At 44.3% G+C, this 26743-nt stretch overlaps 1 protein-coding gene across 1 annotated transcript in view; it reads left to right on the top strand.

The window, feature by feature from the left end:
- Positions 1 to 19533, top strand: part of samd14 (sterile alpha motif domain containing 14) — a 236483-nt gene extending 216950 nt beyond the window's left edge. The window contains exons 8-10 of the mRNA XM_070864441.1: positions 3064 to 3180; positions 13404 to 13565; positions 19299 to 19533. Of these exons, the coding sequence (XP_070720542.1) occupies positions 3064 to 3180; positions 13404 to 13565; positions 19299 to 19460 (441 nt within the window). The 3' untranslated portion in view covers positions 19461 to 19533. The remainder of the gene's footprint in view (positions 1 to 3063; positions 3181 to 13403; positions 13566 to 19298) is intronic.
- The last annotated feature ends 7210 nt before the right edge of the window (positions 19534 to 26743 follow it).

Raw genomic sequence — 26743 nt, forward strand, 5'->3', positions numbered from 1 at the left:
AATCAGGCTAATACGTTTGGCGGGAAGCATCCATTTAATTAAAGTAAAGAAAACAATTGCATTTTTTCCCCCCGAATGTGGTAATGTACGGCTCTTGATTCCAAGGTCCGCATGTGAAGGCAGATTGAACAGTTATGCACTCTTAGGCACTGAGCCACAAACACTCAATGAGCAGATTCACTGCCAGCAGTGCGTTAGGCAATGCAGTCAGATGCTAGTTGAAATTATTCAGGTTAAGTGTGCCAATTGACTAATACAAATGACTTTAATCTGATGGCAAAAGACGGGAATCGTGACTGAAAAAATAATTTCCCTGGGACTCAGTTGTTGATTGTAATGAAGAAATACATTTAGAGGAACATCTGTTCGTGGAACCAGCCCTTTCTTTCAAGGGCCCATTTGTTGGAAGTAAGATAGCAAAGTCGAAACAAACAGCCATTGAAAGGCCTGGGCGATCAGAGAAACAGTACATTTTCTAAGGCTTTTGAAAAGCTCGAGAGCCTACAACAAAGGTTTCACTCCATCCTACTGATACAGAGGAAGAGCACCTGGGAGCAGACCCAGTTGCTCAGGCTGTTGAAAGTGTCCTGGGCAGTCTGCAGTTTGGTATTGCGCAGCGGCTTAACATTATGGAAATGGCAAGGCGGAGTTAGCTTTCCCAATAAATCTGCTCACCACACAGGTCACAATCAGCAACCCTCACCTTGCAGCTCTGGGACGTAATCATTCCGAGTTTCTCTCATACTCTGTAGACCAGTGTGCAGGGATGGTGCAGCCAGTAACATGCTCCACGATAACGAGCGTGCCACTATGCCCAGACAGCGGGCTCAAGTTTCGGACCCCCGCTAGAACGGCGCACATCGGAGAGGTCCGCCTAATTTGTAGAACTGAAAAAGCGCCAATACTTACCTCCTGATTCTCCGATATCTATCAGGCCGTTTCCAGCTCGGCGCTCAGAGCTGCTGGTGGCGGAGCTACAGCCCTGCGCCAAAAACAGGGCCGGCAGCTGCGCGCGTGCCCTCCCAGCGCGTCCTGTCTCCGGGCGACGGCCCTATTCCTGACCGAAGGGACATCGCCCCTATCCCGGGCCGAGTGGCCTGACGGTACTTACCTCTTCCGTGGCGGCCCGCCCACCCGGCATCTCCTGGGGGTGGGCCCCGCCCAAAGTGGCGTCCTCGTTGGTGGCAGGGCCCGCCCGAAGTCATGGTCGACGGTGGGGCCCGCCCGACCAGCATCTCCTGGGAGGGCCCCATCCCAGCACATTGTTAGAGGGCTCCCGGTGCTGCAATAGGTGAGTAGAAACTTTTAATTTTTTATTTTATTATTTTATTTATTTAATTTTTGATTGATTTATTGGTTGATTTATTGATTTATTTTTCATTTATTATTGATGATGGCTCTTTATTTGTAAAAGCGAAGTGTTTAATGCTTGTAAACTTCCCTTCTCCCCCCCCCCCCCCCACTACCCCCATCTCTCGTTCCCTATGCCTAATTTATAAAGTGTAGGTAAGGTTTTTCTGAGCATACAAAAATCTACACTTACTCCATTCTAAGTTAGTTTGGAGTAAGTTTTCGCTGCCTAAACTTGCAAAACAGGCGTAAGTGGCTGGTAACGCCCCCTTTTGGAAAAAAAAACTGATCTAAAACGAAACTATTCTAACTCACTAGAATGGAGCAAACTAAGTGCCGAGAATTGCAATTTCTAAGATACTCCATTCTAAACTAGTTGCTCCAAAAAAATAGGAGCAACTCAGGCCAAAACTTGAGCCCAGTACCCTGGTGGAAGACCTTTGAGTGATCAGTGGGTTACCTCCCAGAGCTCAGCTGCTATTTTCGTGTACATTTTGTAAATAGAAAGTATGTATATGCAAGAAACAAAAGGTTAAAGATTTTATATTTTATAATCTTCATGCATGTATATATCTTTACAGCAGGAAACATAGTATTTATGTATTTTTAAAAACCATATATTGTAAGGTAATATATGTTTTGAAATATAATTAAGACATACTTTCTTGTGAAATGCTATACTTTTATTGATTTCTTCACCCATCTTTTCTGTTCCTATTTCATGTACAGTTTGAAAATGTGTAGCATATCAGCTATTCAACTTATTGTATGCTGCTGCAAATTCTGAATGTATCTGTCATTTGTGGAACTTTTTCATCATCTGGGTTCTGGTTTCGTTAATATATTAATATAGAGAACAACTTGGTGAGATCTCTGATGGCTCAGCTCATCGAGGCAGTGAGCAGTGGAGCATTATAGAGCAGAATGGCCATGTCACCTGACTTCAGCTGGTGGGGAGGCACTGCAACTGGCCTCAGTCCTCCAGGGGTGGACAGGGTCCCCTGTTTTGATCTCCATCCAGATTTCTAACCAAAACATCAGCTGAGGAGAGAATCAGGCAGAGACGTGGCATCTCCCACAGTCGAATAGCCTGCGGCCATTCCCTTTCAAAGTCTCCCAAACAAATAATGGGTCACTGGGCGAGGTACCAAAAGATGACTGGCATCTGTGGAGTACTACTTCAGCCAGGAGTCAATGCTTTCGAGAGAGGAGAGGGCAGGGGCAATACTGGAGGAGAAAGTAAAGACAAAGGTAGAATTTTTAAATGGAAAAGTGATCGTTTTAAAATGCACAGTTATTCTTTAATTGAACAGTGATCATAGAGAGCAACGTGACACCAAGGAGTTTCTTGTTTAAATGCGACCAATTGATCGATGCTGTGGGATGACGATTGAAGCGTGCTCTATTGTGCTAGTCCGTCTGTTTCAGTAATTGTAAAGCGCTGCGAGTAGAAATTAATCTCGGGCAATAACACAAAATGGGCGCTGTCGGGTTGTCCGGCCAGTACACGCATCGCCTGATGCTCAATTCCATTAACTGCAATGGAACGGAATATTGGGCGGGGTGTGTAACAGGCGACCGATACAATACCGCCCAAGAGAAATTTCTAACCCCGTGTATTGATTTGCTTTCAATAATAAAATGAGATTTGGAACTCTGCTGCAGCCATACCCATGAATGAAGTATAATTCGAATCCGTCTCTCTATACCCAGGATTCCACACTGAGCGAAGACTCCAGCCCACGAAGTGGAAGTCCCAGAATGTTAAGTAGCTCACCTGCTGAATCACGAGCTGCGCCCACCCACACTTTGTCTCTGTCCTCTGATGAAGTAAGTTTTTAACATTGATGATCGCTGGTGTTGCACTTCACTTTTCTGCTCATGATTTTGACTTGTTATCTCAATTGTTGGCCTTCTTGAACCTCCTCCTTTTGGGTTATGGTCCCATGGTCACCCTCCAACTCCGCACTGCAGGAGTCATTGAGCCCAGACACTCGAGCCTTGCTTTCCTGATTGATGTTATTTAACAAAAAAACAATTGGGAAATCTAGCCTTGAGCATTGGCAGCTATTCAACAGCTGAGAATCATTGCAGTCGAGCTTAATTCTGACCTCAGCTAAGATTCAAAGACATGTGTGTTTCGACAGGGGTCACTGGACAGCAATCAGAGGCAGTTACCCTGGCTGACTTTTCCCTTACCTAGCCCAGAGAAGCACCTCAACCGTTACTCGGGTTAAGAATAGCGAACGTTACTCAGAATGAGTGTGACTAAGTGAGTGAGCACAGGAGAGTGAGAGTGAGTGAGTGAGTGACTGAGCACGGGAGAATGACTGTGAATGTGTGAGCACAGAGAATGAGTGTGAGCGAGTGTGTGAGCACGGGAGAATGAGTGTGAGTGTGTGAGCACAGAGAGTGAGTGTGAGCGAGCACAGAGAATGAGTGTGAGTGAGTGAGCACAGAGAATGAGTGTAAGTGAGTGAGTGAGCACAGGAAATGAGTGTGAGTGACAGTGAGCACAGAGAGTTAGTGTGAGTGAGTGAGTGAGCGCGGGAGAATGCATTTGAGTGTGTGAACACAGAGAATGAGTGAGTGAGTGAGCACAGAGAATGAGTGTGAGCGAGTGTGTGAGCACTGGAGAATGAGTGTGAGTGAGTGTGTGAGTATGGGAGAATGAGTGTGAGTGTGTGAGCACAGAGAATGAGTGTGAGTGTGTGAGCATGGAGCGTGAGTGAGTGAGCACAGAGAATGAGTGTGAGCGAGTGTGTGAGCACTGGAGAATGAGTGTGAGTGAGTGTGTGAGTATGGGAGTGTGAGTGTGTGAGCACAGAGAATGAGTGTGAGTGAGTGAGCACGGGAGAATGAGTGTGAGCAAGTGTGTGAGCACGGGAGAATGAGTGTGAGCGAGTGTATGAGCACGGGAGAATGAGTGTGAGTGTGTGAGCATGGCGAGTAAGTGTGAGTGAGTGAGCACAGAGAATGAGTGTGAGTGAGTGAGTGAGGACGGGGAATGAGTGTGAGTGAGAGTGAGCACAGAGTGTGAGTGAGCAAAGAGTGAGTGTGAGTGAGTGAGCACGGGAGAGATAGTGTGAGTGAGTGAGCGCGGGAGAATGCGTTTGAGTGTGTGAACACAGAGAGTGAGTGAGTGAGCACAGAGAATGAGTGTGAGTGAGTGAGTGAGCACAGAGAATGAGTGTGAGTGAGTGAGTGAGCACAGAGAATGAGTGTGAGCGAGTGTGTGAGTATGGGAGAATGAGTGTGAGTGAGTGTGTGAGCACAGAGAATGAGTGTGAGTGAGTGAGCATGGAGCGTGAGTGTGAGTGAGTGAGCACAGAGAATGAGCGTGAGCACGGGAGAATGAGTGTGAGTGTGTGAGCACGGAGAGTGAGTGTGAATGAGTGAGTGAGCACAGAGAATGAGTGTGAATGAGTGAGCACGGGAAATGATTGTGAGTGAGAGTGAGCACAGAGAGTGAGTGTGAGTGAGTGAGCGAAGTGAGTGAGTGAGCACGGAAGAGTTAGTGTGAGTGAGTGAGTGAGCACAGAGAATGAGTGTGAGTGAGTGAGCGGAGTGAGTGAGCACGGAAGAGTTAGTGTGAGTGAGTGAGTGAGCACGGGAGAATGAGTGTGAGTGAGTGAGCACGGGAGAATGACCATGGGCCCTTGTGGTCTGTTGTCATGTTTTCTATCAGTCTGTAGTTCACAGAATGTCAGGCCAGTGTTATTATTACAAATTTGACAGAATTGAGAACTGCCAGTTGTAAAATTGCTCCTAAATTATCATTCAGATTTTGTGTTTCTTTTTATGAATCCCCCTTCAACTGTAACACAGCTATTTGCTATAGTTCGGTACACTGGAAAGTGAAAGTTTGAAGAATCCAATGTCCAATCGAGCCAGAGCATATTTTTACTCCGCACAGTTATGGCGATGATAGTAACGACATTGGTGATCTTTCAGGAGATGTTAAAACAATAAAGTCTGTTCCCCTCCACCCAATTTCTCACTCCTCTCCTGAAGGCAATGTTTATGCTTGGCTATAGTTGAACAGGCAATGGCCAAGTGGCCAGGCTTCATGTGTTAGCCCAGCGATGACATAGAAACATAGAAAATAGGTGCAGGAGTAGGCCATTCGGCCCTTGAGCCTGCACCACATTCAATAAGATCATGGCCGATCGTTCACCTCAGTACCCCTTTCTTGCTTTCTCTCCATACCCCTTGATCCCTTTAGCCGTAAGGGCCATATCTAATTCTCTCTTGAATATATCCAATAAACTGGCATCAACACCTCTCTGCGGCAGGGAATTCCACAGGTTAACAACTCTCTGAGTGAAGAAGTTTCTCCTCATCTCAGTCCTAAATAGCTTACCCTTTATCCTTAGACTATGTCCCCTGGTTCTGGACTTCCCCAACATCGGGAACATTCTTCCTGCATTTAACCTGTCCAGTCCCGTCAGAATTTTGTATGTTTCTATGAGATCCCCTCTCATCCTTCTAAACTCCAGTGAATGCAGGCCCAGTCGATCCAGTCCTCATATGTCAGTCCTGTCATCCCGGGAATCAGTCTGGTGAACCTTCGCTGCACTCCCTCAATAGCAAGAACGTCCTTCCTCAGATTAGGAGACCAAAACTGAACACAATATTCCAGGTGAGGCCTCACCATGGCCCTGTACAACTGCAGTAAGACCTCCCTGCTCCTATACTCAAATCCCCTAGCTATGAACGCCAACATACCATTTGCCTTCTTCAATGCCTGCTGTAGCTGCATGCCAACTTTCAATGACTGATGTACCATGACACCCAGGTCTCGTTGCACCTCCCCTTTTCCTAATCTGCTGCCATTCAGATAATATTCTGCCTTCATGTTTTTGCCACCAAAGTGGATAACTTCACATTTATCCACATTATACTGCATCTGCCAAGCGTTTGCTCACTCACCTAACCTGTCCAAGTCACCCTGCAGCCTCTTAGCGTCCTCCTCACAGCTCACACCGCCACCCAGCTTAGTGTCATCTGCAAACTTGGAGATATTACACTCAATTCCTTCATCTAAATCATTAATGTATATGGTAAATAGCTGGGGTCCCAGCACTGAGCCCTGCGGCACCCCACTAGTCACTGCCTGCCATTCTGAAAAGGACCCGTTTATCCCGACTCTCTGCTTCCTGTTTGCCAACCAGTTCTCTATCCACGTCAGTACATTACCCCCAATACCATACGCTTTAATTTTGCACACCAATTTCTTGTGTGGGACCTTGTCAAAAACCTTTTGAAAGTCCAAATGCACCACATCCACTGGTTCTCTCTTATCCCCACATTACCAGTTACATCCTCAAAAAAATTCTAGAAGATTTGTCAAGCATGATTTCCCTTTCATAAATCCATGCTGACTTGGACCGATTCTGTCACTGCTTTCCAGATGCGCCGCTATTACATCTTTAATAATTGATTCCAACATTTTCCCCACTACTGATGTCAGGTCTATAATTACCCGTTTTCTCTCTCTCTCCTTTCTTAAAAAGTGGTGTTACATTAGCTACCCTCCAGACTATCAACAGAATCATCAACCGTGGGAGAGGGGGCATTAATGAGTCGAATCCCATCTTCACCTGCCATCCATAAATCGCGCAGGAGAGGGAGGGGTGTCACTGGATTATCATTCAGGAATGGTTGTCCTGGCTGATTATTCTGTTCCCTAGTCTGGGGACACTAGTTGTCGATGCATTTCTTCACTGACCCATCAGGAAATAAGGAGGCACACATTTGTTTCAAAGTATATTTTGAAAAACTCTTTGTTTGCCAAACACTCTTGGAATTTGTGTAATAAGGCATCATTATATACAACATGAAGGGTTGTGGCACCTGTTTGATAAAAGTGAAGCCTTTCTAATCAGCTGTTGTGCCTCCCAGACATAGAGAGAGTTCCTGCGAGGGGTATTGTTGTCATGTCGAGCAAAGTTATTGGTACCTATAAGCTTTGAGCAGGCTAAATATGATATCGCAAACAAGAACCATCAGCTAAGAGAAATCTTCCAATAAGTCTGCCACACTGGTTGCTAGGGAGAAATATGTGTTGCATCAAATTACCGCATCATTTTCTTCGCTTTAATGTGACTGAAATTGCAACAGGGCATCACTGCTCCCGCTCATTGTCGCACCTTCAATTCTTAAAATGTCCGGTTTCCAATCCAGGTACGATACATATTAGCAACTAAATATTTGACCACAGAAGCCGGGCTCAACATTCAGGAGGTGAATCACCCCAGCCAGCTCTTGTGCATCTCCTGGTGGCTGATTCCACAGCACCATTTTCAGTAGCTTACAAACAAGCTGCTTTCTTGGCATCTCAACAGGAGAATGCTGACCAGCATGAAGAAATTTAAAGGAGCAGAGATTTTCTTTTTAAATATGAGCCAAGAGAGAACATTTTAATAAATCAGGACTAGTGTTGAGGTGTAGATGTGATCATAGAGGGGGCAAAATTGCCCTGCACCCCGATTGGGGGCGGTAACCAACTAGGGCCGGAATTTCCTGGGCCTGGTGCAGAAGTCCCGGCCCTGCTGCTGAATTGGGCTGACCGTCCCTCAAAGGAAGTGGAGTGGAATCTCGCTCGCTCCACTTCCTTTAGGAGTGGGTCCCGGGCGCTACTGAGGCGAGGACTGCAGCGCTACGTGGATGCTCTGTGTAGCACTAATGTGCTTCAATGCCCCATCCCTTTGCTTAAAGGGGAAGGCCGCTGCGCACTCTGCAAGGCCTCTGATGTCCTCCACTAGGCCACCAGGGCAGTGTGGGACCGGATCTGCAGCCCGGCACCCAAAACGGAGTGCCGGGCTGCACGATAATGGTCCGGACCACGCTAGGGCCGCCATCCTGGAGCCGACCCGAGAGTCTGCAAAACAGTAAAGATGGCGGTGCGGGGCGCTAGCGCCCGCCCCTTTAAGTACCGCCCCGAGAATGGAGGTTGTACAGCTTCATGACTAGGGGGGACAATTTCCCCCGCGGGACGGTGAGAGTTTGCCGTGCATGGCAATGACATTATTGCCATCTGTGTGGCGGCCCGGAGTGCAACCCGCCATGGCAACGCCTCCGTAATCTCCCGGGAAATTTCCCAGGAGCCGGTATCCCCCACCCCCCACCCCCCACCTCCCCCTCCAAGGCAAAATGTCTCCGCCTCTCGCCCTCCCCGGAGGTGCTAACAGGCCTCTAAAAAAGGGACAATTTTGCCCCCAGAACGTTTACATCAGACATCACTAAGTTGTGGCATTGTATTGCATATACAGTTCGGCCTCCCGAGTCCAGCAACTCTGGGACCGAAGCTAAGCCGGTTTTTGTGTTTTTCCGGACTTCGGAAAGTCTTTCTGACATCACGAATCCGGAAACACCCGAGCCCAGGTTCGGGTATTTCAGGATTTCAGAACGGCAGAAAGGGCGGATTCTCGCCGAGGAGCTGTTCAGGGCGTCAGGCGGGGCCAAGCCACGGAGGAATTGTTCGGGCGGGGCCCCGCCGAGGGGGAGCTGATTGGGTGGGCCCCGCCGTCGAGGACCTGATCGGGCGGGACCTGCCGAGGAGGACCTGATCGGGCGGGACCCGCCGAGGAGGACCTGATTGGGTGGGCCCCGCCGACGAAGACCTGATTGGGTGGGCCCCGCCGAGGAGGACCTGATTGGGTGGGCCCCGTCAAGGAGGACCTGATTGGGTGGGCCCCACCGAGGAGGACCTGATCAGGCCAGCCCGTCGCTGAGGACCTGATCGGGCAGGCCCCATCACCGAGGAAATGTTCGGGCGGGGCCCCGCCGATGAGGACCTGATTGGGTGGGGCCCCACCTCTGTGGAGGAGTTCCTTGTCTGGCCCGAGGTAGGTGGGGTCGGGCAGCCGAGGTAAAGGGGAGGGTGGGGGGCCGGGGCTAGGTTGGGCCGCGCGAAGTTGGGGCGGGCGAAGTCGGTTCGCTGAGTCGGAGGGAGTCCGGATATCGGAATATTTTCCGGTTTCTGGACGACCCCGCCACAGATCGACCCGGTGGCCGGATTCCGAAACATTCTGGATTCCGGAACTCTGGATTTTGGAGGTCAAACCTGTACTTGGTTTGCAAGGTACTTTTCCAAATGATCAGTCTTCTGGAATATCTCTATATAGTTATTTTTGAGAGAAAGGGGGTTTAAAAATAAAACATTGTTTTAAATCATGTGACGGACAAGGCTGTAGAAATCAAAAGCAAAACTGGACAGTTTAGAACAACTATTGCTGGAAAAGTATTTAGAGCAACTGTTCAGAGTTTGTAGTGATTTAAAACACCACAGCGGATCAGAATTTGACACATGATTTGTGAGCACTTCAAACAGATCTTATTCCTCTGTGGCAGTACTCTCCGAACCAAGCAGGAATTTCTGCAAATAAATAAATGTGTCTAATAATTGTGTGATGCAGACTACTTGGAATGTTAAGCTCAAATCTAGCAACATTTACATACCCAAACAGGATGGCTTTGCATCAGTATTGGATGCTATGAACTTGTGTTGCTTTTCATTCTGAATGGGATGAATGATATTCCAAACACTTGTGAGACTGATCATTAGGCCCTACACATTTGAATTCAGCTCAGAGATGAAGTGATTATCTTGTGTCCTTGACAAAGGTTATAATGCTCACAGCAGAGGATTGAACGTATTATTGATCCAAATTTGACATTTTTTAATCAGCAGTTTGTTTATAGTTTAGAGAAACTGCACATTTAAAAAAAATAAGAACATAAGAAATAGGAACAGGCCATCCTGTCCCTCGAGCCTGTTCCGCCATTCAATAAGATCATGGCTGATCTGATCATGGACTCAGCTCCACTTCCCAGCCCGCTCCCCATAACCCTTTTTTCCCTTATCGCGCACAAAACTGTCTATCGCCGCCTTAAATATATTCATATATAAGATAAATAAAAAGAGAAACATCTACAAAAAGTTTAAACTGCTTTGTATCTTACAGCAAAACCTACATAAATACAGCTCTCTGGGGCAGAGAATTCCATTGATTTACAACCCTCTGAGAGAAGAAATTCCTCTTCATCTCAGTTTTAAATGGGCGGCCCCTTATTTTAAGATTATGTCCCCTAGTTTTAGTTTCCCCTAAGAGAGGAAATATCCTCTCTGCATTCACCTTGTCGAGCTTCCTCATTATCTTATATGTTTCAATAAGATCACCTCTTATTCTTCTGAACTCCAATGAGTATAGGCCCAACCTACTCAACCTATCTTCGCACGTCAACCCCCTCATCTCCGGAATCAACCTAGTGAATCTTCTCTGAACAGTCTCCAATGCAAGTATATCCTTCCATAAATACGGAGACCAAAACTGTACGCAGTACTCCAGGAGTGGCCTCACGAATACCCTGTACAGTTGTAGCAGGACTTCTCTGCTTTTATAACTCTATCCCCCTTGCAATAAAGGCCAACATTACATTTGCCTTCCTGATTACTTGCTGTACCTGCATACTCACTTTTTGTATTTCATGGACAAGGACCCCCAGGTCCCTCTGTACTGCAGCACTTTGCAATTTTTCTCCATTTAAATTATAATTTGCTTTTCAAATTTTTCGGCCAAAGTGGATAACCTCACATTTTCCCACATTATACTCCATCTGCCAAATTTTTACCCACTCACTTAGCCTGTCTATATCCCTTTGCAGATTTTTTGTGTCCTCCTCACAATTTGCTTTCCCACCCATCTTTGTATCATCAGCAAACTTGGCTACATTATACTCGGTCCCTTCATCCAAGTCATTAATATAGATTGTAAATAGTTGAGGGCCCAGCACCGATCCCTGCGGCGCCCCACTAGTTACTGTTTGCCAATCAGAAAGTGACCCATTTATCCCGACTCTCTGTTTTCTGTTAGTCAGCCAATCCTCCATCCATGCTAATATGTTACCACCAACCCCATGAATTTTTATCTTGTGCGGTAACCTTTTATGTGGCACCTTATCGAACGCCTTCTGGAAATCCAAATATACCACATCCACTGGTTCCCTCTTATCCACCCTGCTCGTCACATCCTCAAAGAACTCCAGCAAATTTGTCAAACATGATTTCCCTTTCATAAAACCATGCTGACTCTGCTTGATTGAATTATGCTTTTCCAAATGTCTCACTACTGCTTCCTTAATAATGGACTCCAGCATTTACCCAATGACAGATGTTAGGCTAACTGGTTTATAGTTTCCTGCTTTTTGTCTGCCTCCTTTTATTAAATACGGGTGTTACATTTGTGGTTTTCCAGTCCGCTGGGTCTGCCCCAGAATCCAGGGAATTTTGGTAGATTACAACCAATGCATCCACTATCTCTGCAGCCACTTCTCTGAAGACCCTAGGATGTAAGCCATCAGGTCCCGGGGACTTGTCCGCCTTTAGTCCCATTATTTTACTGAGTACTACTTCTTTAATGATAGTGATTGTATTAAGTTCCTCCTTCCCTATAGTCCCTTGATTATCCACTATTGGGATGTTTTTAGTGTCTTCTACCATGAAGACCGATACAAAATATTTGTTCAACATCTCTGCAATTTCCCTGTTCTCCATTATTAATTCTCCAGTCTCATCCTCCAGGGGACCAACATTTACTTTGGTGACTCTTTTCCTTTTTATGTACCTGTAAAAACTCTTACTATCTGTTTTTATATTCCGTGCTAGTTTACTTTCATAATCGATCTTCGCTGTCTTTATCATTTTTTTAGTCGTTCTTTGCTGGCTTTTAAAATTTTCCCAATTCTCTGGCCTCCCACTAGTCTTGGCCACATTGTATGCCCTTGTTTTCAATTTGATACCATCCCTTATTTCCTTAGATAGTTATCCCTTCTCTTACAGGCTTTCCTTCTCATTGGGGTATATTCTTGTTGCGAGTTATGAAATATATCCTTAAATGTCTGCCACCACTGATCAACCGTCCCATATTTTTATCTATTTTCCCAGTCCATTTTGGCCAACTCTGCCTTCATAACTTTGTGGTCTCCTTTATTTAAGCTGAGGACACTGGTTTGAATCCAACTTTCTCACCCTCCAACTGAATTTGAAATTCAACCATGTTATGGTCACTCATTCCAAGAGGATCTTTTATTCGGTGAGGCTTTTATAAAATAGGCCGGCACTATAAGTATTCCAGTGGTGTTTGCCCAATGCCATCATTTAGCAGTCTGTATAAAACAGGTCAAAGGCCAAAGATGTAATGGGGTGAAGTGATCTTTTACTCAATCTTCTCCACCATCTAATTACTGCATAACTCACAGCCATTCCTGTTTGCTGCGTTGAGAACATTTTGTGCTCATTTATTTAGGAAATTGGGTTTGTTATCACATCTTTTCACCCAATATTGATGAGGAATATTTGATTAGATACTAAATAGAAGGAAATGGTGTTATAAACTGCAGTGCCATTCTTCAACTTGATTGCCAATCAAAGATTTTAAAGATGAGGATGATCTATACTGCTCCTATTGTATTCTGTACCACAAGAAAAATCAGTCTTAGTGAAGAGAGAATCCATTGCCTCAGTGAATAAATAATCCAACAATTTCTAATCAGTCTAAGTGAGGGGAGGACCCAATGATTTCCACTTGCGCTGTACTGAGTAGCTATAGATCCTAATCAGTATCCTGCTGAATGCATCAATAGAGGCAGAATACCAATCTGTTCAATAGTCAATATTTGAGAAAAAGCTTTTAAGTGCCTTACCATCATTCAGGATAACTTCAGACCAATATTTATATTACAAATATTTATTTTGCAGTCCATCGTTTGCAAATACTATCATGCTCCGTAATGTGACATCACATATTCCCATGAAACTGGTTTAAAAAAACGCTACAGTATTTCAGAATTGATTCTACTTAAAACATACATTGGTCATATAACCAGAACTCTTCGTAGGAACCAATGAGATACTTGTTGAAATACGCTTGTGGAGTCCACTTGTATGTGGTATTCGACACCTGAGTAATATAGTTTTAAAGCTTATTTATCAAGTACATTTACCACGTTACAACATATAGTAATTGTGTCCCATCTATTTTACACACCAGTTTCTGGATGAAGGACAGCCATATTGCCTTGTTTCAACTTGGACGACACAGCAAGTCTCTCATTGGCTAATTGGGTTGAACATGGACCACTACGTATCAGAATTCACCACTGGTAATGTTGATGGTGAACAACTGTTGCACTTGGATGGAAGTAAACTGAAGGTAAGCTGGGGGGAGTAAAGATGAAGGTGGGTTTTTGATAATGAGGATGATTTGAAATGTCAGTGCACAAAATTGGAGTTGACTTTTGCTTTGAAGAGTCACATGACACTAGAAGACGAAGACTTGCATTTATATAGTGCCTTTCACGAGCAATGGACGTCCCAAAGCGCTTTACAGCCAATTAAGTACTTTTGGAGCAGAGTCACTGTTGTAATGTATGTGCGAAGAGGGTGATAATTCCATATGCAGAAAAATGAAATTGAAGAGACTTGACCTTCTTGTGACAATATTTGGTTTTATACACTTGGGTTATTAGACGTGACACCTAATATGTTCAGCATAGCAGGAAAATGTCTAGGACAGCCTATGTACTCACTGCATTTTAGGTATATGCAATGAGAGCATTTGTTTTTTTTCTGCTCATAATTACAGCAACCCCAGTGGATGCCTTCACAAGTCAATGGGCACTAATAAAATCTCTGTCTTCCTTTACCCGGTGAAAATTACATTATCTCTGGGCTCAGTCCTATATATAGGCAGTTTTTCAATCGATTCAAGTAGAATAGTTGGCTTCAAGGGTGCTTTGAAGTTGTAACAAAATTAAGCGGTTAGACAATGTCATAAATGCTGAGAACAAACCTCACCCATTATAAAGCTACTTCAACACTGAGATACAGTAATCCAACTTGATCCAAAGCCAACTACGGTTATTTTTATTTTTCAATCAAGGTGGTGTCGGCAAAATTCCTTGGCCTCGGTGGACAGTCGGTGGTGGAGGGGAGGAGGGCAACTCTGTTGGAAATCCCAAAACTTGTCATTATGCCCGTCGTATAATGCCTAAAGAAGCATTGGAATTGTCAGCATTCGAGCAAAATGAGTGGCAAAGAAGAATGACAAATGAAACTCATAAAGCACTTCCGATCTGACCTAGAAACATTGACCATCCCCACTGCGCATTTAGTCACGGGATTGCAGAAATGGTTTGCAGCTCAAGCCGGTCCGATCCCACTGTGACCTCGACCCATTTCCCTGGGTCGGCATCAATGACACGTGCAGGATGGGCTTCTGCAGAGGGAACCCACCATTAAAACTGAGGAACATCTTGAGGTACAGCAGTGGGCCACTCACTGCAGCACCATAACGAGGCAGAGATTCTGTTAGTGAAGACAAAAGCCCCCTAAAGATAGCCCAAATTCAGCATATAGATGGGTCCTTTGGGAGTCCTTCCAGCAGGACATGAGAGGGTGTGGTGCCCGAAGCTATATCTTGCCTCTCCTTCCCTGGAAATGTTGCTCATCCTGCCACAATAGTCCGTGTACCACTCATGGTCTAAAGGGCTGTAGTAATACCTGCCCTCCTGTATGGCTCAGAGACATGGACCTTGTACAGTAGGCACCTCAAGTTGCTGGAGAAGTATCACCAACGATGTCTCCGCAAGATCCTACAAATCCCCTGGGAGGACAGATGCACCAACATCAGCGTCCTCATTCAGGCAAACATCCCCAGCATTGAAGCACTGACGACACTCGATCAGCTCCGCTGGGCAGGCCACATAGTTTGCATGCCAGACACGAGACTCCCAAAGCAAGTGCTCTACTCAGAGCTCCTTCACGGCAAACGAGCCAAAGGTGGGCAGTGGAAACGCTACAAGGACACCCTCAAAGTCTCCCTGATAAAGTGTGACATCCCCACTGACACCTGGGAGTCCCTGGCCCAAGACCGCCCTAAGTGGAGGAAGTGCATCCGAGAGGGCGCTGAGCACCTCGAGTCTCAATGCCGAGAGCATGCAGAAATCAAGCACAGGCAGCGGAAAGAGCGTGTGGCAAACCAGCCACACCCATCCCTTCCCACTACATATTGATTGGGCTAACCAAACTGGTAGCAATGCGGTGGAGGAGGATTTCTTGGAGTGTATTAGGGATGGTTTTCTAGACCAATATGTCGAGGAACCAACTAGAGAGCTGGCCATCCTAGACTGGGTGATGTGTAATGAGAAGGAACTAATTAGCAATCTTGCGAGGCCCCTTGGGGAAGAGTGACCATAATATGATAGAATTCTTTATTAAGATGGAGAGTGACACAATTAATTCGGAAACTAGGGTCCTGAACTTAAGGAAAGGTAACTTCGACGGTATGAGGCATGAATTGGCTAGAAAAGACTGGCAAAGGATACTTAAAGGGTTGACGGTGGATAAGCAATGGCAAACATTTAAAGATCACATGGATGAACTTCAGCAATTGTACATCCCTGTCTGGAGTAAGAATAAAACGGGGAAGGTGGCTCAACCGTGGCTAACAAGGGAAATTAAGGATAGTGTTAAAACCAAGGAAGAGGCATATAAATTGGCTAGAAAAAGCAACAAACCTGAGGACTGGGAGAAATTTAGAATTCAGCAGAGGAGGACAAAGGGTTTAATTAAGAGGGGGAAAATAGAGTACGAGATGATGCTTGCAATGAACTGTACAACTGCAGTAAGACCTCCCTGCGCCTATACTGAATTTATACTGGGGAACAAAGAAATGGCAGACCAATTGAACAAATACTTCGGTTCTGTCTTCACGAAGGAAGACACACATAACCTTCCAGATGTACTAGGGGACAGTGGGTCTAGTGAGAAGGAGGAACTGAAGGATATCCTTATTAGGTGGGAAATTGTGTTAGGGAAATTGATGGGATTGAAGGCCGATAAATCCCCGGGGCCTGATAGTCTGCATCCCAGAGTACTTAAGGAAGTGGCCCTAGAAATAGTGGATGCATTGGTGATCATTTTCCAACAGTCTATCGACTCTGGATCAGTTCCTATGAACTGGAGGGTAGCTAATGTAACACCACTTTTTAAAAAAGGAGGGAGAGAGAAAATGGGTAATTATAGACCGGTTAGCCTGACATCAGTAGTGGGGAAAATGTTGGAATCAATCATTTAAGGATGAAATAGCAGCGCATTTGGAAAACAGTGACAGGATCAGTCCAAGTCAGCATAGATTTATGAAAGGGAAATCATGCTTGACAAATCTTCTGGAATTTTTTGAGGATGTAACTAGCAGAGTGGACAAGGGAGAACCAGTGGATGTGGTGTATTTGGACTTTCAAAAGGCTTTTGACAAGGTCCCGCACAAGAGATTGGTGTGCAAAATCAAAGCACATGGTATTGGGGGTAATGTACTGACATGGATAGAGAACTGGTTGGCAGACAGAAAGCAGAGAGTCAGGATAAACGGGTCCTTTTCAACATGGCAGGAAGTGACTAGTGGAATGCCGCAGGGCTCAGTTCTGGGACCCCAGCTCTTTACAATATACATCAATGATTTAGATGAAGGAATTGAGTGTAATATCTCCAAGTTTGCAGATGACACTAAACTGGGTGGCGGTGTGAGCTGTGAGGAGGATGCTAAGAGGCTGCAGGGTGACTTGGACAGGTTAGGTGAGTGGGCAAATGCATGGCAGATGCAGTATAATGTGGATAAATGTGAGGTTATCCATTTTGGGGCAAAAACACGAAGGCAGAATATTATCTGAATGGTGGCAGATTAGGAAAAGGGGAGGTGCAACGAGACCTGGGTGTCATGGTTCATCAGTCATTGAAAGTTGGCATACAGGTACAGCAGGTGGTGAAGAAGGCAAATGGTATGTTGGCCTTCTTAGCTAGGGGATTTGAGTATAGGAGCAGGGAGGTCTTACTGCAGTTGTACAGGGCCTTGGTGAGCCCTCACCTGGAATATTGTGTTCAGTCTCCTAATCTGAGGAAGGATGTTCTTGCTATTGAGGGAGTGCAGCAAAGGTTCACCAGGCTGATTCCAGGGATGGCTGGACTGACATATGAGGAGAGACTGGATCAACTGGGCCTTTATTCACTGGAGTTTAGAAGGATGAAAGGGGATCTCATGGAAATGTATAAGATTCTGACGGGACTAGACAGGTTAGATGCGGGAAAAATGTTCTCGATGTTGGGGAAGTCCAGAACCAGGGGACACAGTCTTAGGATAAGGGGTAGGCCATTTAGGACTGAGATGAGGAGAAACTTCTTCACTCAGAGAGTTGTTAACCTGTGGAATTCCCTGCCGCAGAGAGTTGTTGATGCCAGTTCATTGGATATATTCAAGAGGGAGTTAGAGATGGCCCTTACGGCTAAAGAGATCAAGGTATATGGAGAAAAAGCAGAAAAGGGATACTGAGGGAATGATCAGCCATGATCTTATTGAATGGCGGTGCAGGCCCGAAGGGCCGAATGGCCTACTCCCGCACCTATTTTCTATCTTTCTATGTTTCCCTCAATGACTATCTGTCCCACCTGTGACAGAATCTGTGGCTCTCATATTGGACTGTTCAGCGACCAAAGAACTCACTTCAGGAGTTGATGCAAGTCTTCCTCGATTCCGAGGGACTGCCTATGATGATGATGGCTATCAATGCACTGGTCTTGCTGTGGGTTGGCAGTAATGTGGTGGGAAAATGGAGAAATAGTCAGTTTTCAAAGCTGTGCCCCCCTCAGTGGCAGTTGGGTGCCCAAAGAGCAAGTAGCTGTGGTTGTGCCAAAGATTGAGGGGGGGTGGGGGTGGGGGGGGGGTGGATGGGCGCGGGGTGGTAGATGGCTGTGTGGAGGAAAATATTTAAGGCTGGATTCGATGATAGATCTCCCCAACCCATTTTCCATGCTCTGCCACCTTGAAATCAAATAGTTATACTCAAACAAAACTGCCCCAATAAGTATCGAAAGAGTATTCTGGAGTATGCAATGTACTGGTTAAATCAACCATGGAATATTAGTGCCAATTTCCTGCTCAGGTGCTCATAGTGAGGAATAGTGTTCACAGAGGGCGCTGCTATTGGGAAATAGTAGGCCTGCATGCTCCGATTTTCCATTCATTCATTTCAACGGATTTCCCAACCAGCGTTCCCTGCAAATCTTGCTCCTCCCCAGGGGGTTGCCTGCTTAGTGAATCAATCCTACTGTATTCAATGATGCCACAACATCACGCACGAGCAATAGAGTGGGTGCAGGGGAAAGCAACAAGGCCGATCCCAAGTCTAAAGGGGATGAGTTGCGAGGAAAGATTAGAGAAGGTCAAACTCTTCAGTACTGAAAGAAGGGACATTGTTGTGAAGTAGAAAATATTAAAGAGAATACCTGAGGTAAACCTAGACTGTTATTTTAAATTAAGCCAAGAAAGGTCAGTGAACATAGATGTAAAATACTGAAAAGTACATTCGAAACAGCTATTGATTATGTAAAAAGTGATAAGAATCATAGAATGGTTACAGCACAGTAAGATGCCATTCGGCACGTCAAGCCCGTGCCAGCTCTTTGCAAGAGCACTTCAGCTAGTCCCACTCCCCCCACCGCCCTTTCCCTGTAGCCCTGCAATTTTTTTTCCTTCCAATTCCTTTTTGAAAGTCACGATTGAATCTGCCTCCACCACCCTAAATGTTTGGATTATTACATACAAATATACAGGACCTCTTTTAAAAAAAAAACACTGTAGTCCATCTCTGGCTGGTCCCATTGAGGAGTTTATACCATGGGATACTAGACTGAAAAAGATTAGGGCTTTTTAAAATGCAGTTGGGATGCTATGATGGAAGAGTTGCTATAATGGAGGGATTAACTGAATAACCTTCTTTTCATCCCTGGCTTTTCTTTATGTTCTCAGCCTTGTTGGACTTCAAGGACTGCAGTAATTTAAAAGATCGTATCCCAGAAACCGTTTTGAGGATTATTTTACTTTTGTGCACAGGCTTTGGGAGTCACCAACTCACAGGACCGGGCCGCCATCAAAAGGAAGATTAAAGACATGAACGCAGCGGTGGAAAAAGAAAGAAAAGCCTTGGAAAAGCTCGAAAAACAGAAGGAGAAACAGAAGAAAAAGGAACAGGAACTGTTGCAGAAAAAGAGTTAAGATGGGCAGAATGACGAGGTGTAAGCACATCTAAACATTGGTCTCCTGTTCTTCAGAGACTAAATCGTAAGCAACAAGAACTGCAAGGAGTCAATGGATTAAACTGGACATTGTATGCCAGATCTGTTTATGGGATTTGTGAAGTGCAGTTCTTCAACTTCACACCTGGACAGTTCAGGTCTGTAACAGCAACCTCTGGTATTAAAAACAAGTAATATTTCACAATGCAGGCAGATCTTTCCCTCGACGGTGGATTACTGCTGAAAACCATGCTGCATTTACTCGTAACCGTGTCCATCTTGGGTCAGATATAGAGGAAGTATATTCTGTCAGGATAATCTACATTAAAAACAAATTTAGATTGTTACCAACTGAGAATAGAATGTTCCTGATGTTTTTTTAACTCACTTACAGGAGTGATACTGAGTGCATTTGTAGCACTGCTCACTTAAAAACCAACACAGATGGGGAAGTATATGAAAAATATCTTTTACAAAAATGGAAGAAACAAAGTTTTTATAGCTTTTAACTGTCGAGAAATGCATTCTAATGATTACAAGCAGCTATCAGAAGGACAAGGGAGAATGGAGGATTGATCATGCCTGCGTTTGAAATATTACAGCTGTTTATGCACAGTTTTCTCAAAATTCTTCCACAATCCAGGTTGTGAAGAGGGCCTCAGTTGATCAAGTGAGTTTGCAGGCAATGTTGCTGTGAAGGCAGAAAAACAACATGGCATAAACGAATGGATGGAATGCTGCAATTGTGTAACGTGAATTGGGATTGAAGAAAAGGGACTGGAGAATGGGATGCTCTTGGTAACTTGCCATTTTTGAGCAATGTCTTTCTGTAACAGAATGTCATAGAGCGCATGATACTGTATAATGGGGATAAACAACCAATGCCAGGGAAGACTCCCATGTGTTTTCAGAAGATCTTTTTATTCTGTGTGTGTAGTTGCACACGATATTCAGGACTTGCAAGTGAGCTTGTTGATTGAAGTTTGAAATTAATCCAAAGATCTAGGAGGTAATGAACATTGTTCAGACCAATTTAATAATAACACCAGTTATGTGACCTTAAAAAAAAAGCATTTCTGGCTTGTATTTAAAAAGTAAAGACCCATTACAAGTAGCTAAAATATTGGTGGTGTGGATATGTTTTGCGTGTTGCAAATATAGTCAGTGTTTTAAATCCAGACTGTGACATTTGGTCAGACCCGCCAAATATCATTGTTGTGATTTAAAGAGAATTATTGAACACCCTGCAATATTAACCCTGCAAAAGGCAACTGCAGAATATTTTGGTAGTGGCTCTAATTTTACCATAATTTTAGATTCAGGGAATTAGAAAGGAGGAATAAAAATCAAATTGTTTCTTTTTAGTGGAGGCTCTAACCGATTGTAAAGTGTACATGCACATTAATTCCTATGGCAAGTTTTGTGGCCTCTGGTGACCTCTCTAGTTCATTTGTTTTCTGTCCCATAGGGCCATTGCTTCCTGTCCCTGCCACACATTGTGGGAAATATAATATCACCATGGCGAGTTTCCTTAGAACTGCAACTAGTAAAATACAGATTTTATTTAAGGCTTCACAAATCTGTGGAATTATATAGCAGAGCTTCAAGAAAGCACAAATTATACCCGCCTTGCAAGGGATGTACTACAGGAAGAAGATACAATGGCATTATTCACCTTCAATTCAGTTTTACAAGCTAGAGTTAGCCTGAAAGTAAAACATGGATCAAAGCACTTAGGAAAGGATTTTATTTGAATTAATTAATTGAAATTTGGATGACTTTAGACAGGAAAAAATCCCTGAAGTATTAGGTGGATTGACAAATCTATTACAATCACCTTAGGATGGAAATATTTGTTTTGTAAAATAGATTTGAGGGTACTTGGTTTAAAAACTCACTGAAAGGCTTTACATGTGTGGCTTGGAGTTTAAATAGATTATTGCAATATCACATTGACTGGGAATCGACACAAGTTATTGGGCACCCGTATTTGGATTCTGGGGATGCCAGTGAACCCTATGAATTCTGATAACTGACACTGAGGCAAGATACAGAGGACCTGTAAACAACTGATAATCTCAGTGCTTAGTGAACATATTTTTCAGATGTTTCTGACATGCTGGACAAAGATGGTAGGGCAATTGTAGGTGGCTGCTTCTGGCCTGGGAGGGCACAAAGCAACCAATAATGTGGCTCTGGAGCAGTGCCACCGGGACTACTGCACCTTAGGCTAGCACCCAAGTGAGCTGAGCTGGCATGATAATGTAACGTCAGCTCATTTCAATATTGTCGTGGCACATGCGCTGCAATACGTTGGGAGTGCCATGGGATTCAAGGGCTTGAGTGTTGGATACCAGCAAGAAAGAAAGAGCTGCCAGCTACCTATTAAGCACTGCCAGTTTTTTTTTCATGGCAAGCGGATCTGAACACCATAATCCCTTTCGGTGATTGTCCAGTGGAGGCCAAAGAAGAGTATCTACAGACAGAAGGATGGCCCTGTTGGAAGGAGAGGGCCACTCTGCAGGCAATAAGTTCCTTTTATGGTGTGGGATTTCCCTGGTGCCTTTTACAAATAGCTGCCGTGCATCTGTAATACTGCCCAAGTGTTTCAGTTGCATTGTGGGGAGGACTCCTCATTTACAGCACAATTGTGGCCATAATGAGCTTAGTGCATGTAAGGTGCACTGGCTGTGAGGGGCGGCGGGGGGACATTTTGTGTGATAGGTGAATGGAGAGCTGAGCAAGGCTAAGCACCCCATAATACAAGGAGTTGGCACTCCATATGGATCAGTGCTATGGGCACTAGACATATTATCTGTCCCGTTGTATTGTTTCAACTGTTTTATGTCCAGATCATATTGTAGAACTAGCCCGTATTCAGTTACTCACAGGACATCCCAGACAAAACAGTTACTAATTTTGTGTTCATTTTAAATAGAAATGGTTTATAAACCATCAGAAAAAATTATTACCACACTTGTACGGATTGAAACATTGGTTGGTTAAGTGTGGCCAAATGATCTCCTTAGTTGTTTTATTCTCGATGCACACAGAACCTCCAACCTGCGCGTATCGCCAGTATCTGTCAGCTCTCAGCTGCCTATGCTGGAAAAAAAAAATCACTTGCCTCGGTCTAGTTCTACATCTTGCATGTAATCATTAGTGCTGAGCTGACATAGAAAGCATTGGAGGGGTCGGTGACCTCATCTCGAGCACAGTGGTGTCTACATGATTAACTATGTGGAGATATGAATCAATGGAACAGAAGCAACATACCTGAAAAGATTCATTAAAATACAAGTCCAGAATTTTATCTAACTGTGGTATGTAGAATGAGAATACTGAATTGATACGATTTTGATTTTAGGTTATGTAGATGAAGACATTGCCACGTTAAACAATTTGCTTTGATTTTAGCTAGAGTCTGTTTTATATTCTGAGACTAGAATCTGCCACCTTTTGAGACCCACACAGTAACAACGAATATGGCCTAACTCAAAGCACACCTAGGATGTCTAATGTGGCATTAGTATTTAATTGTTACACACTAACTTACTTTGTGGCTATTAAAACAATCACATAATCTCTAATATAACATTTACAAAAAAAAGATTTTCAGTGCATTCCTGGAATATCCAAATTAAGAAATGTACCTCTGAACATATTTTGTACCTTTTGAATTACCTCATCCTCCACCAACCCCCATTCCCCCGCCCTCCCCCACTCCAAAAAAAAATGTGGATTTTATATACTGGAGCACAAAGAATTGAAGGAGAACTCATTTTTCATGTGGGTCTGATTCATTGTTCAGTCAGCAGATGTCAAACTTATCACTTCAATTTCCCAGCACATCCAGATTATTGCTGCTATGTTAATTCAATCGAAGCCAACCAAGAATAAATATGTTGGCTTCATGTTTGAGTGTATTCTAGTCAAAGATAATGATGCCTTTAATACTTTGCTCATTTGGAGCCACAACTTTTCATGTAACCATTTTGAAAAGCTGTAAAATGCAGTCGCAATCTTGAAAAGACCCACCGTGAGTCGATTAATTCTATCCGTACGCAAACAGTTCTCTCTCTCTCAAAATATGCACAATATCTATCATAAAGCATCTGCAATTATGGTTTAGTTTCGAAGATGTATTTCATACTGTGTCCAACAAGGGAGCGATAAAAATAATTACAGAACCAAAGAGTATCTAGTTCACAACATTTACTGATTTAAAAAAATATATTTTGGCATATTTCTAAAAGAGATAGTCAGAAACAATAGTTATGATGTTGTACTAACTGAACTTACTGGCTAATCAATCAGGCCCATAATCAGGGTCACATTGAAGCTTTTAATTAGGAGTCCAAACTCAAAGGTATCAAGTTGTAGTTACGGAAATGTCTATTGTTTCCTTTCAAATTAACATTGTAGACAGATCAATGGGTTGGATGAGGATTCTGTGCTGCACATTTGTTACGTTTGTTACATAGCAAAGTTGGGAGGAGGGTCTACCAGGCTACATGAGCCAAAACCACCGACACATATATGGTCTGTTTCATTTCATTGCCTACATAGCTCAGCACTGGCTCAAAGTCCCAGGATGATATTGGGCAAATGGAAGTTGGTGGTAGGCAACAATTATGTGGAGGATAAGAAACAATAAAAATGATCTTATAGTATACAGTCACTTTAATTGATCTGTCATTGAGAAAGTTCTCTTAGAAGACTATTGTTCTGGAAAAATATTCCCAAATGGAAAGGATCTGCAAATATTGACAGCACCTTGTGCACATAATGTCGCATGAAAAAAAATTTAATTAGTGAGTCAGCTATTACAGCGTACTTTTGTGTTTGTACAGGGATATTGTTCCTATGCTGTGTGAATCAACTGGTCCTTAGTGGCCCCTTTGTTCAGCTTGCAAGTACCCCTTGTACCAGTAGCTATACTTGTAGATTCCCTCTAATGTGCCTGATAGTAACCTCATGGATCACTCCAGTCGGCTTCCAACTGCCACACAAATGTCCTCCACTGCCATTGGCAAGGACATATTCTTATTGATCGCTACTGGCAAGACTGCCTCCCTACGTGCAACTTGAATTGATATCCATCCTGTAACTGGATTTGTACTGGGAAAAAAAATGTTGACATTTTTTGTGAACATTTGCTATTTTGCACTAATTGATTTAGTGCCAACAAGGGCAATGCATTAAAATAGATATGTATCTGACTATTTTAATATTATTAAATAGTACTGATTGCAGCTATAAAATATGCTTCAGTAAGCATGCCCTCGCTATGCTGGTCTGTAATGCCTCTGTGAGCTAGCTTTAATGTAATGGTGGTTAGGGATAAGGAAAAGACATCAGTAGGCATTTACTAGCTACAGTTTCAAATTATTAATTTTTAAGTCCCACTGATTTGCGCACGGACTGCAGAGCTTGCTGTTATTACAGTTTTGTGGTATTTTGCAAGGTGAAGATATAAAAAATCTTATGAAAGTTCAAAAAGATACGTCAATGAAACACCTCTATTTGTGAGGAAATAGAAATCTGCAGAAAAACATTTCCCCACTGGCTTAGCGAACAGTACGTGGTGTGCTGCTGAATCACGTGCAGCATGAAGCTTCAATCTCTGGCTAGTGCTGAGTTAGCTGATCTCAGCTTAGGCTACAGGAGAAGCAATATAATTGGCCTCTTTGCTGGAGAGTGAGAAAAAAAAAATCAGCTGGGGTTCTCGGTCTCGATTGTTATCTGCTGCTAAAAAATTCATGTGTGCCAGCGTCAGGCGAGGAGAGGATTGGTTCAAATGCGCACACCCCATCTCGGTCAAACAGCTTGCTGACAGTCACTGCTTTCGTTCACATAAGAATAATCATCACTTCGGCACCGTGTTGGAGGGAAACCAGTACTCTCTAATCTGTGCCCAGTCTGCATCATCAGTGCCTTCAGCAGATAAGGATGCTGATGGAACATCCTCCTTAAAGAGCCTTCAGATGGCCATTTCGACATTGCCCCCCCACCCCCTCCTTTTACCACAACTGCAGTTCAGGTCACCTCTTGAGTGACAGTCGGCTCTTTGTTTTTTTTTTTCTCTCCAATCCGGAACTCGATCATAATAGGGGCGGTGACAGCACCTGAGGGGCAGAAGATGGGCGCGGAGCGGAGTCACGCCATGATGACATCATCACGGTGCCGCGTCACCACGGCTCTCTCCTTAAAGGAGAGAGCCTTCGCCATTATAAAACTTCGACCCACTGGGCCACCGACCGGGGAGGGTTTCGGCTGAGCCAGCGGCCTAGTACCCAAAACCTGGCGGCCGCAGCAGTGCACCCTCTCCTTTAAGGGAAGCTGCACCGCCGCTGCAGAAGGCCACAGCCGCACTGGACCACCAGGGAAAAGCTTGTTTTGGCACCAGCGGGCGGGCCGGAGATTTTCGATGGGGAATTTCGGCGGCGGGGGTGGTTAGATCGGCGGTGTGCACAGTGATGACGCGCTTAAGTCGGATCGGCAGCAGTGGAGTGGTAGGGGGTTGATCAGCGGCCATTCCACCAATAGTCGGCGGCCACTCCACTCCGCAGCATGGCCAGCCAATTTGCGGAGGTAACAGGCCTTAAGGAGAGGGGCAATTTTGGCCCCAATGAATCTGGGCAAAATGTACCTAGTGATGATGGACTACAGATAATCATTTCTAACATTGAGACAGCAATGGGAAAGTGTGGCCATTAGGTTGACTGAGTTTAAATTACAGGTTATGTTAACAGGCTAGGCTTTACTGCTAACCCTGGAGCTTGCAATGGGCATCCGACAGTGCAAACGGGATGCCACAATTCTATCACAGGTGATGCCATTGCACACATCTTAGTTTACAAACCTGGCAAAACTTTACCAAGTGGCAATGGCCTTTTAAAGAGGCTTGTTAAACCCCAGCATTTTGGCCATCCTTTCTAATGATATTGTTATGCCACCAGCACCCTGTAAGATATCTAGCTTTGCCTCACATTCATTTGTAATGTTTTGCCATTGGCAATGCACAACCTCAGTGTAAACCAACCCCCTAATGACTAAGCTAGGATCCCGAGAACTGGATTCGTATTTTAATAAACTATCCTTTAGTGAGAAGCAAACCAACCAAAATGCAACAACACCAAGTGCCATTTCTTTTTTTGCTGTATTTTCTAAACAGCAGTTGCAGTATCATTTTACCCTTTCACTGGCCAATAGTGATTATGCAAATGTTCTTAGTGAAATCAATGCTGCTTATTCCTTAGA

The sequence above is a fragment of the Pristiophorus japonicus genome, chromosome 21, assembly GCF_044704955.1.
Source record: "Pristiophorus japonicus isolate sPriJap1 chromosome 21, sPriJap1.hap1, whole genome shotgun sequence".
Lineage (NCBI taxonomy): Eukaryota > Metazoa > Chordata > Chondrichthyes > Pristiophoridae > Pristiophorus > Pristiophorus japonicus.